Source organism: Chanos chanos, chromosome 3 (assembly GCF_902362185.1).
Source record: "Chanos chanos chromosome 3, fChaCha1.1, whole genome shotgun sequence".
NCBI lineage: Eukaryota > Metazoa > Chordata > Actinopteri > Gonorynchiformes > Chanidae > Chanos > Chanos chanos.
The window spans coordinates 22,917,913-22,932,616 of NC_044497.1; the positions used below are offsets into that span (position 1 = coordinate 22,917,913).

General features: G+C 42.9%; 1 protein-coding gene across 2 annotated transcripts; it reads right to left on the reverse strand.

Moving 5' to 3' along the window:
* Positions 1–1,499: 1,499 nt before the first annotated feature.
* On the reverse strand, positions 1,500–14,367 carry trappc6b (trafficking protein particle complex subunit 6B). Of its 2 annotated transcripts, XM_030768860.1 has the most exons (6): positions 14,002–14,367; positions 13,768–13,835; positions 13,185–13,302; positions 12,713–12,796; positions 3,853–3,946; positions 1,500–1,916 (listed from the first exon to the last, which is right to left on the reverse strand). In XM_030768860.1, exons 1-6 carry the CDS (start codon positions 14,077–14,079, stop codon positions 1,885–1,887), a joined length of 474 nt encoding a protein of 157 aa, XP_030624720.1. In that variant the 5' UTR covers positions 14,080–14,367; the 3' UTR covers positions 1,500–1,884. The 2 variants fall into 2 exon arrangements, with proteins under 2 accessions (XP_030624720.1, XP_030624721.1); XM_030768861.1 differs by lacking the exon at positions 12,713–12,796.
* Positions 14,368–14,704: the final 337 nt, after the last annotated feature.

The window sequence follows — 14,704 nt, forward strand, 5'->3', positions numbered from 1 at the left end:
AAGATCAAAATTCGGCTCGAAGAGACCGATTTAAATCTTGCGAAAAATGTGAACTACCTTAGTGACAAAACAGCTAACAGAAATACAGACAAATAAATTATAGCTAAGGATTAAGGATAGACAGGTAACCAGGGATTGTGCTGTTATGCCATAAATAACAACAAGCAAGATATACTCAATAACTAAATGCAAGCAGCTGGCAACACGATTTAAAAAACCCGAATAAAACGAAAAATCAGTTAAATCGCTTCACATCGCTTAAACGTTACCAACTCACAAGCCACATTCCCTAAACTCTAAACTGCATCTTCGCAAAAATTTCTGTTGGAATGGTCATCCGGACATTGTAGAAAAACTGGTCATTTTGTGTCAATGATGTCACTAAATGATGGTCAATCCGTATCACACACAGCTCTACAAACTCAGGTAATTAAAAATTTAATTTTAAAAAAAGACAAGACAAAAGACAAAAAAACTTAACTTCGCTTCACCTGAACAATACAAAACTTACTAGGTTCAGTAGCTTGCTAATGCTGTGTTAGCTAACATCAATGTCACACCAGATAAGTAAAGCAGCGAGATCATTTTAAAACCGACACATATTTACGCACCATTACATTCTCCCTAGCATCACAAAGGATATTTTGACAAAAAAACAGCGAGCAATAATTATATTTACCTTTTCCAGAAGGATCTTTGTGTGTGTGTGTCAGGGCAGAAGACAACCTCCCAAATGGATAGAACAATTCGAACAACAGCGCCGTTGCACAAACGTTTAAATTTCTTCAAACTAACCAATGGTACTCTGCAGAAAAAATTCTTTCGTGTATCATTGGCGACACGACATGACGTAACGACAGCAGATCACGTGATGATTGCTAAAGGAAGGGGGCTGGATAGAATAAAAAGACGACATTCTTATCTGAAATACTCAAACATAAATACCAACACAAGAAAGTGCTGTATTAAGTCGTCTGTCAATGTTAATAGTAATATTTCTGTCAGAGATCTATAGGCGCTTTCGGACCAAACAGTTCTAGGGACTTATTGAGAGGACCTCCCCACTGGGGAACTCCCCCTAGAACTACACACTGTTTTTTCTGTATTTTCTTTTGAAACCTAACACTGTTCCTACAACAAAATCTCTTCTTGTGTATTTTAGCAAGTAATGTTTATGTTGCGCGCGGCCGGTAACTCTGCAGCAGCAGGAAACACGACACAGCTTCAAAACAAGTAAACTGATAACTAATCATGGCACCTCTGGAGAGCGTGCATATCGACCAAGATACGAGAAAGCATTTTCTACCAAGATTCTTTGAAAACTGAAAAGAAGAGGCTTTGAACTGTTGTCAGTATGAGAGTCAGGACATTTCTATTTACAACTAGTATTTTTCAGATCGTGATAATCGGATGCATCAGATGATAAGTGTTTATTTATAGATTTTATGACATCTTGTATTGTGACTCTGAACAGAAATGTAGGATATTTGCCATTTTACTTCAGCTACAAAAGAGGGACATTATTTACGTAATTATTAAAGAAAGAAATTATTTAAGTATTGCAGTTATTCAAGAAAGCAACTGATACAACAACTTAAACATAACAGGCTTTTACTGACGTGCAAACAAATTAAGCAGACAAACATTTAGATTTGAAAGAGGAAATCTGATTCAAATAGTAAAACAGAAAAATTAAAACACAGATACAGTATTGCTAAACCTATAATACAAAAAACAGTACATGCCCCAGAGCATGCTTCAATAGTGTTTATAGGTAAGAATATTCAAGCTTTATAACTAAAAAAAAAAAAATCAACGAGACATAAAGGCTGAGACAAACTGAGATGTGCACATGATAAGGATGGTGATCTTCTTTACATTGTTCTACATTTTCTGAATCATCACCTGGAATTTACCTGAGGACAGAGGGAGAAAAAGACACCATGAAATCTAAACAAAAGCAGCCAGTGAAGGCAGTTCTACACAGATAACGGAATAAATAACCATTAAAGGATGGGAATGACCTGATGTGCAAAAGGTCTTGAGAGATGTTTCATTATTTAGTCATTTCAATAGGTTGGACTTCACATCTGTGGGACTGGCAGTTCAAATCAGCTCAAGGTTCTAATACTGTTCAAAGATCATAGTTTGTGATTTTGTCCCTGTGAGTATTGCATTGCATATCACACACCAAACTCATAAGTGTGGAGGTCAGCAGTCTGTGTGTTTGAACTTTTTGCATTTTGTTTGACAGTATAATTATGGTATGTTATTACTCTTTCAGTCACATATTGATCCATGTGCTGATTTGCCCTATGGGCACATGCTCTGGGTATATTGTAACAACAAACTGAAAATGTTAAATTATTAAGCTGTTTGCTGTGTTTGGTTTCCCTCTCTGTGCTGAAGCCCATGGGGAGTGACTGTTACATTGTGGGTGGTGTCTTCTATAACTGGGGTGCCCTGTTAGGCAGGTAGCCACATACAGTTTCAGAGGGAAACTGGAAACAAATGTGTCGTTAAGAGAAGGGGTCTCATTCACTGACACTTTTATTGTTAAATTACCTTATTTTAATGAAAAAACATGTTACCTACCTTGTCATTTTTATCTAATTTAATGTTTTACTTTAATAAAGTTCATATTTATTTTGACTTATTCTTTCCTTATGTTATTCTATGCCTTGCTTTTAATTTTGCCTCTTGTGTATGTAGATTCTGTAGAGCTCTTTGCTGAGGCTCAAGCTCTGTTCCATGACAGGGTATCTATTAGTTTGAGTTAGAGGCTAGAATGAGTGCTCCTTTGCTTATCCTGTTGTCTAATTTATTTTGTTTCAAGATGATTTGCCCATCATTATTTCGTTTTTCTACTTCTGTCCCCTTCATACTGGAATTTGGTTGCTTGTCTTGGACTCTGTCTGATGGGAAGATGAAGATTTCCTCTTTTTGCACTATAATCACTGACTCTTTGTCTTATGCTTTGCATCTTCTCCCAGAGCCTATTCTCAACAGAGACTCCCTAATGCTACAGATCCATAAACACGCCACATGTTCACTGACATTACATCTCATGGACACAAATTGCTCATTTACAACATCATGCAGAGATGTTTCGATGCACTACTTTCAGAAAGACAAAAACAAAGACACTGAATCCCATGCTCTATCCTCTGAATATCTGTGCAATAACTTACCAAGTGATTTAATGCAGCCCAACACTCAAACAACATGTTAATCTCCTTTTGACTAACATCATCTCAACCACAACACAGGAAAAACACACTTCCAAACAGATCATGCACTGTTGAGTTGAGAGTTAACATCTGTATGAATTATATCTTTTACAAGCCTATTAATGGCTTTCTGCCATATCAGTCAATGCAATGTAGTACAGCTAAACTGTGTATATGGTGCATGTGTTTCTGTGCTGTACTCTTCCCTTACATTTGATATTAATAAACTGTCATTAATAAACACATGGATTTTATGCCACTACTGAAAGTCCCTGTGTCCTTCGCAGAAAGTGATCACTGATCTGTAAATTTGTACAGCTAGTAATTGACATGTGTGTGGCTTACAGCATTGGTTCTCAAGCCCAGTCCTTGGGGCCCACTGTCCTGCGCGTCTTTGTTTTAACTCTTCATTATCACACTTAATTGAGCTAATCAAGGGCTTGATGATTAATTGATGAGTGGAGTCAGGTCCTGAGTTAAAACAAAGACGTGGCTTAGAGGATACGTGCCACAGTGCAGTTAAAAATTAGACTTGGATCATTTAGTTATGTATGACTGAGAAATCTTCCACACTCCACTAATGGATAATGTATATGGGTATATGTATGTGCGTGTTGCTTACATGCAGGCATGGCAGACACCTCTGCTGTGACGACACTCTTCACACCGAGGTTGGAAAGCCCGCCTCTCACCAGACCACAGGTGAATGCCAAATACTACCGGGACAATCAAACATCCACACCATTAATCACCAAGTACAAAAAGACAAATCTTCAAAGAAAAGGTAAAAAGACCTAGCCAGCTTTTAATCCCCCCATTTACAGTTTAAGACTTGAATCTCTTCCCTGTCTCACAACATTAACTTGTTTTTCTTAACACTTATTTGTAACATCTGTTTGTACCTCACCCATAAAGTACTGAGAACCTTATATTCTTTTACACAAATAACAGTACAATAGCAGCTGACTGATTAGTTGCTAAGCTAACAGCTCTGTTGTTATACTCATTGTTTACTCACTGTTTTCATTTCCTGTTGAGCTGCTAATGCTTCGGGGTACATTGCTTAGTCAAGTGTTATTGTGAGCTCCCCACTGAACACTTACCACTCAAGACATTTTTACTAATATTTCATTGTAACGTGAAGCAGAATAGTCTACTTAATTTCAGGCAAATTCAGCCTACATGCCAAATAACATGTGATCTGCTTAACTAACCCTAACAAAATAGGACTGCATGGTAAATTACGGTGAAATAAAGGGTAAACAACTAACTGCAGCTTGAACAGTAATTTACTCCCAAAGATAAGTCCATGATTTCTGCACATTTACAGTACTTTAATGATAAGTTAGTGTTGCACACCTGAACAAAGGACTTGCCAGGCGTACGTGAAGTTCGGAAAACTTTTTAATTAACTTTTTCACAACAACACACTTCTCAAGCTAAACTCGCTCTCTCGTCCGCTCTCTCTCTCACGCTCTCCCTCTCTCGCGCTCTCTACTCTCGCGCGTCTTTTTTCAACATGACCAGTCTAGAGCGCCCCGTCTTCCTAGAGATGTCACAGGTGCCTGTCTGAGCCTTGCTCAAATACATATATCTAAAAGAACAAAAGTTACATCAAAATCCTATGCAATAAACTTACGTTCACAAACACACAATTAACAAAGAAATAATAAAGAGGGGGGTGTCCCTTTTAATGTGCTTATTCCTATGAGCCCCACACTCTCCCCTCCAAAATAAATGTCGACCCGACATTCAGCATTTCCCAGTATTCATGTCTTCAACAGGTGAGCTTGGTGGTAAGTACGGGAGTCAGTCTTTGTGCCTGATACTTTCTGCTTAACAACAGTCTTTACATGACATGTATCTCCCTCTTCATGTCACGTGTCAAGGACAGACATCACTGGCCAGGTGATATCTGAAGAGTTACTCCGTCTCTTATACGGGCCACGTATCATGTACTGAAAGGTTATGACCTTAAACCTACTCCATAGCCCCTTTAACAGACCCACATTGTGTACTATTGTGTATCTTTCCCACGTCAGTACCCATTATATGTGAGAATGTCTGTTGCCTGGTACTTTGCTCATTAAATTAAAAAACTTAAATTATGAACCCATGAATCTCTGTCCTGTTGTCTCTTGTCGTATTGCAATGAACTAACACAATTATGAACTCTCTTTTTTTTCCACTGTAACAGTAACATTCTAACTACACCATTACATGTGTCTGTACGTAAGGGAAGGCTGGCCTAGTGTTTTGTATGTTAGTGTACTAGGGGGGTGCCTTTGTCTTAAAGGATACTTTCCCGCTGGAGGGAATGGTGTCTCAGGGTCCCCTTCATCTGCTTCATCAGCTGACATGTTCCGCTCAGTCTCTGCCATCCTTCTGGTCCCCAGCTCTGGTTCTTCACAATCTCTGTTCTCCAGTTCCAGTTTTGGCTCTCTCCTGTTTTCATCACACAGCACCTGACACTGTTCTTCATCTACGCTTAGATCTGGCTCTGGTTCCCTCTCAGCTGTTCTTGGCTGGAATTCCTCTGCTTCCGGTCTCAGCTGGCTTCTGGTCTGGTCTGATTGTGCTGCTGGCAGTGCAGTAATGCACCTCCAGTTACTTTCATCCTCTGTGCTGCTTTCTGGTTCTCTTTCTCTTTGCTTTATTTGTCGTTTTCTCTTTATGTCTGTATGTATTTTCCTCCTGTCTTCCTTCTTGTTCTCATGCTTGTCCTCTTCAACCGGCAGGAAGTTGCAGGGCAGCAGCAGGTTCCTGTGGAGGACCCGAGCCTTCCCTGGACCCCGTTCCGGCTTGACTACGTAGACTGGTCCATCCTTGTATTTCCTCTCAGTGACTACGTACACCTGGTCCTCCCAATACGACCTGAGTTTCCCAGGACCTCCCCTCTCAGTGAAATTTCTCACTAACACTCTACAGCCTGGCTGTAGCTCTGCCCCATAAATCTTTCTGTCATAGCCACGTTTTGCTTTTCTTCGCTCCTCCTGAGCTGTCCTGGATGCCAACTTGTAGGCCTCGTTCATGCGTTTTCTCCACTTGAGGGCATATTCACTATGGGAAGCACTCTGTTCACTTGGCTTCAGGCCAAACATGACGTCAATTGGGAGCCTAGGGTTTCTTCCATATAACAGATAGTATGGGGCAAACCCAGTAGCTTCGCTACGCGTACAATTATACGCGTGGACCACCTTTGCTAGGGAGCTCTTCCAGTCCGACTTGGCCTCTTCAGTCAGGCATCTCAGCATGGACAGGAGCGTTCTATTAAAACGCTCCACCTGACCATTACCTGCCGGGTGGTAGGGTGTGGTACGAGAGCCTTGAATGCCACAGTATTCTTCAAGCTGAGCGAACAACCTATTCTCAAACTCCCTGCCCTGGTCATGATGTAACTTTGTGGGGAATCCATACCTGAGAACAAAGTCTCCAAAGATCTTCTCAGCCGCTGTCCTTGCTGATTTGTTAGTGCATGCATAGGCCTGGGCAAACCGGGTAAAGTGGTCCATGACCACCAGGATGTATTCATATCCCCCCTTACAGCTTTCCAGATGGAGGAAGTCTACCGACACCAGCTCAAAGGGGTAAGTAGTCACAATGTTCACCAATGGTGCTCTTGTCAGCTTGTTTGGACGCTTCCGCTTCAAACAGCAACACACCTTAGTCACATAATGGTCAACGTCCCTCTGCATGTGGGGCCAGTAGAATCGATCACGAATGAGGCCCAGTGTGCGTTCAACCCCCTGGTGCCCCATTTCCTCGTGCAGTTCCTTGTACACCAGCTGGAGATACTTCTTGGGCAACACTAGCTGCGCTCGTGCTAATGACTTCCTGCACAATATACCATCTTCATCCACATACAGCCTATTCCTCTGCCTGACCAGAGCTGTTAGATCGTCACGACGGTCCCTTCTGCCTAAGTCTGGCTATCGTCCTACCATGACGTAGTCCCGTACCTTCCCAATGACTGGGTCTTCTTCTTGTGCCTTCTGTAGGTCCTCTCGGGAGAGCTCTGTCGCTGGTGACGCTATTCTTTCTTGTTCTACCTCTGCACATGCTGTATTTAGGGTGATCGGGCACATCCAAGGCTCATACTCCTCCGAATTCAGTTGAAGTGCATGCATGACAGCGCCAATCACATCTGGCTCCACTTCCTGCGAGCACGTATGCATATACTGCTCCATGTCCAGAGGCATTCTTGACAAGCCATCAGCATCTCCATTGTTCCTGCCAGGCCGATACTTGATGGAAAAATTGAAGTCAGCCAGCTCGGCGACCCACCGGTGTGTTGTGGCGTTCAGTTTAGCTGTTGTCAACACATAGGTTAAGGGATTGTTATCAGTATAAACAACAAAGGAAGGTGCATAATATAAGTACTCACGGAACCTTTCACAGATTGCCCACTTCATTGCGAGGAACTCTAACTTCCCCGAATGGAGGTGGTAGTTCTTTTCTGGGGCAGTCAGTGTTCTTGACCCGTAGCCGATGACGACCAATTTCCCTTGCTGTCTCTGATACAACACAGCACCAAGCCCCTCTTGAGATGCATCACAGTGCAGAATAAATGCTTGATCGAAGTCTGGATAGCCCATGATTGGAGGACTGAGCAGGTACTCAAGAAGTTGGCACAGTACCTGCTGATGTTGTTCTGTCCAAGCTATTGGCTGACTCGATGGTAGCTGGTCTGTTTTCCTGTGCTTTCCTCCACCTTTCCTACTAACTCTGGCTTTGCTTTGGGCCTTACTTCCTGGAGTTCTCTCAGCTGACAACAGGTCATACAGTGGTCTTGCGATTCGTGAGAAGTTTGGAATATATGTACGATAGTACGATACGAATCCAAGCAGTCGTCTTAAGTCACCCACTGTCTGAGGCTTGCGGTCTTTCAAAGCCTGCACTGGTGCAATCTCGGCGGGGTCCATTGTGTAGCCGTCCTTTGAGACGATCTTACCCAAGAACTTCACTTTTGCTTTGAACACCTCACACTTCTTAGCAGTAAGCTTCACTCCATGTTGTTGATAACGACGTAACACTTCCCTCATGTCATGCAGATGGTCCTCAAATGTCCTACTGTGCACTAGGTTATCATCCAGATATGGTTGGCATGTGTCATCCCTAAGCCCAGCAAGGCACTCCTCCATACTGCGCTGGAACTCTGCTGGGGCTGACGACAGGCCGAATGGGATCCTGACCCATTCATACAGGCCCCAAGGTGTTATGAAAGCAGTCAATGGTCTGCTACTCTCTTCCAGGAACCCCTGGTGGTATGCCTTTCCTTGGTCGAGAATCGAAAACCATGCACTTCCACTCAGACTGTTCAGCATGTCTTGCACCCGTGGGATGGGGTGACGGTCTGGGATGGATTTACGGTTGAGTTCACGGTAATCCACACAGAGGCGTAAACTCCCATCCTTCTTACGCACGCAAACAACCGGGGAGGCGTATGGGGATCTGGACTTTTTGATCCACCCTCTATTTAGCAGGTCCTCCAAATACTCCTTCACTTCTTTGTGGAGTGGCTTAGGTATTGATGTATATGTACGCTTCACTGGAGTGGAGTCGTTCAATCTGATTTTCATTTGCAGTGAGGGGATACATCCTATGTCATGCTCGTCCTTTGAAAATGCAGCACATTCTTCCCTTAACAACAGCTTAACTTTCATCTGCTGATCTGTGGTGAGGTGATCAACTGAGACAGGTGGGTCCCACAGCTCCCCTTTGCTTGCATCTGTCACGCTGTTTCCCTCGTCCTTACTTGCATTGCTGTGGTTTGCAGCTACTCCTTTCCCTGCTGCCACTCTGACCGCACTTCCATTTAAAGTTGATTCTCTGGTCACCGGTCGTGTGTCAGCTGGATATATAGCTTTGACCTGCTGCACCTTTCCTAGCACCAAGCGTGGGACTAGAGTAATATCATGACTACTCACATTAGTGATGGGGATGGTGACTTTAGACCAGCTTCCCTTTTGAAGACTGATGACCGTTTCAGTGATACTCAGCCCCTCTGGCCATGTCGGGATTCCTTCAGGTTCAAACAGCACATCCTGTTTTGTCATGAGAGGACCTGTTCGCACACTGCACTTAACTGCCTTCGTCTGTCCAGCTGGTATCACTCCTGCTCCCCGTCCCACTCTCACCACTCCTTCTTTCTCATTCTGCTCACTGTTCTGGAACATTTGGATCAACACGTCAACTTTATTACAGTCAATGGAGAAAGCCTCTCTCACCACCTCTGGAATAACATCTGGATGCTGCTCCATTCCTTTCATAACCAGTTGCTTGATTACGTTGTAGCCGATAATTGGAGGCTGTCCCACTCCTGGCTCATTTGAGACCAGCGCAGGTATCAGTAGTTCTGGTTGGGGCCCTCTGCTCGATCCAAGCCTGAACTTAAGCTCCACCCATCCAGAGAAAGGTATAGGTGTCTGGTTTGCAGCTCTACCAACAAGGGCCTCACCTTCATTCAACAGTTCATTCATACTGCGCACCCGTATGTGTGGAAAGCTGGCGTCCCTCCAGTCTTCATTTATGACGGTGACCTGGGACCCGGTGTCCCACAATGCCTGCACAGCCACTCCCTCGAAGAAACAGTCAACCATGCACTTTGGTCCAATGAGAGACTGTAGCTTAGCTTGGCGTTGGAGAAATAGGTGACTGGAATAGGTGGCAACCACTCCCTGCTCAGGCTTCCCCTTTTTCTCTAATTCTGCTTCCAGATGCTTAATTCTCTGACACAGGAGCTCCTGGACTTTTCCATTGGATTCACTATGGTTCACCAAGAGTGGGTTTGTGGGTGTCACTGTGTGAACTATGTTCACATTGACTGTCTCTTCAGCTGGCCCCCTCTGTGCTCTACAGCCCCGCGCAGAGTGACCCAACAGCCCACACTTAAAGCAATGTTCACACTGATCACCCATCCCTTTCTCCTGACAAGCTCTACACCCTTTCCTAGTACTCCATCTGCCTCGGCGAGCAAACTCTTGAGTGGTACTCATGCTTTTCCTGAGCTCAGCAACTTCCTCCCTAAGTAACTTAACTGCTTCATAGAGCTCAGACTCCCTCAAACTAGCTACAGCTGGTGTTTTGCGGTTCTTGGGCTTCACCACATCACTGGACTGTTCCTGCACCTTTACCATTAACACTGCTTCATCCTGACCCCGCTGCTGTATCTGCACTTCTGACTGCAATTCAGTTACTTTTGCCACTCTGTTAGCTGGGTTTTTCCTTTGTTTGTTTAGTCTTTCTAATTCGACACTGGCCGCCTCATTCATTTTATCAATCAGTATCTCATCTGTCGTCTTCAGGTCATCCAAGTAAGGTCTGAGTTGAAACTTGATATGGTCGCTCGCTAGCCCAGTGCTGACTGACCACAAGAACTTCTTTTGAATAAGTTCTGAACTGTAGTGCTCATCAGACCCCATTTCTCTGGAGGCATGTAACAACCTCTCTTTTAACTCAATGGCCCTAAACAAGAAATTTTGTGGGGATTCACGGTTGTCTTGAGTTATATTCACTAGTTTGTGGTATAAATCAGTGGAGCTGTCTTCCTTGAAATGCCCCTTTTAGTACTGTTTTTAGTTGGGAGAGGGTTAGGTCTCTTTTGATTTCCAGCATGTCGCGAATGCTCAGACCGGGACTTATTGCCCTGATCACAGCTTCAATAATTTCCGCTTCACTGTGTCCTTTATTCAATCCCTTATCAATTTGATGCATCAAATTCGTAAATGACAGCTTATCCTTCTGTCCTCTCTCCCCAATCTGACCACAAATTTTGAAATCTCTCCTAATAGTAACTTCAGAGGGCCTGCTGACTGGCGCTGTTAACACAAGGTGTTGTGCTGATGCCTGACTAGGCTCCGAACTGCCCACTCTTTCATCCAGCCTCATAGCTTCGCCCCCCACTGCCATGTTATTAAGCTGCAGTTGTGAATATTTTTGTTGTAGGATTATTTCTTCAGCTACATCGCGGCTACGCTGTCCAGTGCCCTGTGCCTTTCCCTCACTAACTCCGTTCTCATCACTTTCCCCGTGTTGCTCCGTTAGCTGTAGCAGCGAACTGAGGTACTGTTTAGCAGCGTCTTCCTCCTCATTTTCAATCGCATTGTCTATCGACTCGGTTATTAATTTTATTAATGTTCGCTTTGTTGCGACATTTTCGGTCGGGATTCTGATGCGGGTACATACCTCCTTAACCAGATGAAACTGAAGAAGCCAAAGCTGTCCAGTTATTCTTTCTGCTAGCATCTCCAGATCCATTTCTAGAAGTACACACCCGTCCGCACTTCCGAATTTCCCTCAGCTGCGGGCTGACTTTGTTTTCTCCCTCTTAGTCACTCCAAAGCACAACATTAACAATCCCAGCGGTGCCTCCAGTTTTGTTGCACACCTGAACAAAGGACTTGCCAGGCGTACGTGAAGTTCGGAAAACTTTTTAATTAACTTTTTCACAACAACACACTTCTCAAGCTAAACTCGCTCTCTCGTCCGCTCTCTCTCTCACGCTCTCCCTCTCTCGCGCTCTCTACTCTCGCGCGTCTTTTTTCAACATGACCAGTCTAGAGCGCCCCGTCTTCCTAGAGATGTCACAGGTGCCTGTCTGAGCCTTGCTCAAATACATATATCTAAAAGAACAAAAGTTACATCAAAATCCTATGCAATAAACTTACGTTCACAAACACACAATTAACAAAGAAATAATAAAGAGGGGGGTGTCCCTTTTAATGTGCTTATTCCTATGAGCCCCACACTAGTGTAAAACTTACACCAAACCATAATCATGTATATCTAAGAGGTTACCACGTAAAACATGTATTTGTATCTGTGGTCTAGGCTCATCTGTAATACAGTCTGGTCCATAAGTATTTGGACAGTGACACAATTTTCGTAATTTTGCCTCTGTGCACCACCATAATAGATCTAAAACAAAGCAATCAAGATGTGATTGAAGTTTAGACTTTCAGCTTTAATTCAAGCACTTTAATAAAAATATTGCATTAACCGTTTAGGAACTACCGAAGGAAAGGTCGGGCAAAGCATCTCAAGGGAGGAAACTCAGCATTTGGTGATGTCCATGGGTTCCAGCCTTCATGCAGTCATTGACTGCAAAGGATTCTCATCCAAGTACTAAAAATAATCCTTATATTTCTAATTATGTTAGTTTGTCCAAATACTTTTGAGTCTCTGAAAATGGCTGTAATTCCCAAACGGTTAATGCGATGTTTTTGTTAAACCCCTTGAATTAAAGCTGAAAGTCTAAACTTCAATCACATCTTGATTGCTTTGTTTCAAATCTATTGTGGTGGTGCACAGAGGCAAAATTACAAAAATTGTGTCACTGTTCAAATACTAATGGACCCGACTGTATGTGTGTGTGTGTGTGTGTGTGTGTTTGTGTATGTGCGTGCATGCGTGTGTGTGTGAGTGTGAGTGTGTGTGTGTGCATGCATGCATGCATGTGTACATTTTATGGGCCTACATCTCACCTTCGGAGCATGCTCCAGATACTGTTTGCCAGCAGACAGCTGGGTGAGGAGGCGGAACTTGTTATCCTGTAGCACATATATACCCTGTGAAAAAAAGAGTGACCAGAAATAAGCCTGACATTTCTAACACAAGCAATATTCAGCTTTACTAGCTGCTGATATTATGTGAACACTGTCTTGTTGTTTTCAAAATCGAATATCAGAGATGCATGCACTCTGATACAAAACAATATTGTAATCTGACCACAGAGTCATCCCATCAGTATAATGACTTTAAAGAGATGACCTGAATCTTGTTCATGTAAATTTATTTTGTTTCTTTAAAGTATGGAGGATATTCTCCTTTTTGATAAGATCTAAAATACCCTGAAATGTTAAACTGGTCAGCGTTAATGTACATGCATCATCAGTGACAAGTAATTTAGGATTAAAAAGCACTGGTTTCAACGGAAATATCAAAGGGAAACCACACCTGGTGGTTTGTTCTCAGGTTGTCGATTTGTTTCTTAAACACACTGGTCCAGAAGTCTTTGCAGATGAACTTCATAACATCAAGCTCATCTTTGAAACGCGGTGTGTCTTTAGTGAACCTGAGAGAGGGAACTGAAATCAGTCTTTTACACATTCCCTGTTCTCATCAAGCACTTAAACTATGCTTAAATTACCTCTAAAACGATGCTGTTTGTGCTGCCAAAACATCTACTACACACAGAATTCTCACTTCTTCGGGAGCTTTTAGCTCATATAAAGGATCTGAATAGCGTACAGTTTGGCTCCCCAACATATCTATCACAGAGTTTAAAAAATTGTCTTCATGTGGCACATTTGGCAGCTTTGACACCTACATTTTTTTTAGACCGATTGAAAAGACCAGCGCCTAGCAACAATGAAAAAACATTATCATACCTAATCTAGCTGGCAAAAGACAGTACTGGAAATGACAGAAGCAGCCGATCAGACACTGGACAACTACAGCGGACTTTATTTATAATACCATAGCCACAAAAAGACGGAGCCTTTTCGGATCTATACAGCGCGGTTTGGTTTGAGTTTACCTTTCAATCAGCCCCTGTCCCACTCTGAATCCCATGCTTTCCAGTTTGGTGATGCACCGCCCATTTTCCTGAAGACACCATCGAATGAAACAGAATTTCAGCATTTAGCCTTATGTCGCCACTGTATTAATTATGGAAGTGTGTAAGCTATAAAGACAATGTCATCTTTATGATATAGCGTCAGTGACACGCTGCCTGATCATCTTCACAGGTAAAGCCATCTCAAGCTTTTACCGTTTCCCCATTCTCCGCTGCATTGACGTATTGAATGACTTCATGATGAAGAAACTGGAAAAGCGCTTCGTCTGCCATTCTTAACAAAAACTAGGATGTTGTCTATTCCGCTCCTGAACATACATTAAACTCTCAACCTTCGGGTTGACTTTAGTCGTTTCAGAAAGGCCAACGCTAGCTAGTTCGTTTAGCAACCTTATTTCTGTATCAATTCCTCAATCTCGTTGAGAATGACACCTCTGTATGGGTATCACTGAATAATGTATAAGTGATGAAACGGACAGACTATTGCTCTGTAAATCATGATGTCTGTCCAAACATAAGCTACATAAAGCACCAAACAGATTTCGAAAGCAGAGGACTGAACTGTAGTGCAGTAACGCTAAAAAGCACATGGGTCCTGGAGGCTTCCCTCACCGAGTCCTTGTAGTTGTCTTGTATTTTGCCTGTTTGTTTTTTTTTTCCCTAGCGCTGTATGATCAGGTTTATAAACAGTAGTTATCAGACCGTTGCACTAATTTGTTCAAAAATACATTGAATCCAAACATATTCATAAGATAGCTGTGTCTGGCTGAGGATCTTACCAGTGAATTTATGTCCATCTCACCCTTGAGGGCAGGAAATGACATCAACACACACTGTTGCACATCATGGGAAAAATGCAAACAACAGTAACAACTTTCTACATTTGATGACCAACTAA

What these genes read in the sequence shown, in the direction of transcription:
- trappc6b (XM_030768860.1), bottom strand. Translation starts at nt 14,079, where the DNA reads ATGGCAGACGAAGCGCTTTTCCAGTTTCTTCATCATGAAGTCATTCAA. An exon ending in CAGCGGAGAATGGGGAAACG is followed by an intron (nt 13,836 to 14,001) that starts GTAAAAGCTTGA and finishes TGGTGTCTTCAG; the next exon opens with GAAAATGGGCGGTGCATCAC. An exon ending in GGTGTCTGCCATGCCTGCAT is followed by an intron (nt 1,917 to 3,852) that starts GTAAGCAACACG and finishes CTCTGTCCTCAG; the next exon opens with GTAAATTCCAGGTGATGATT.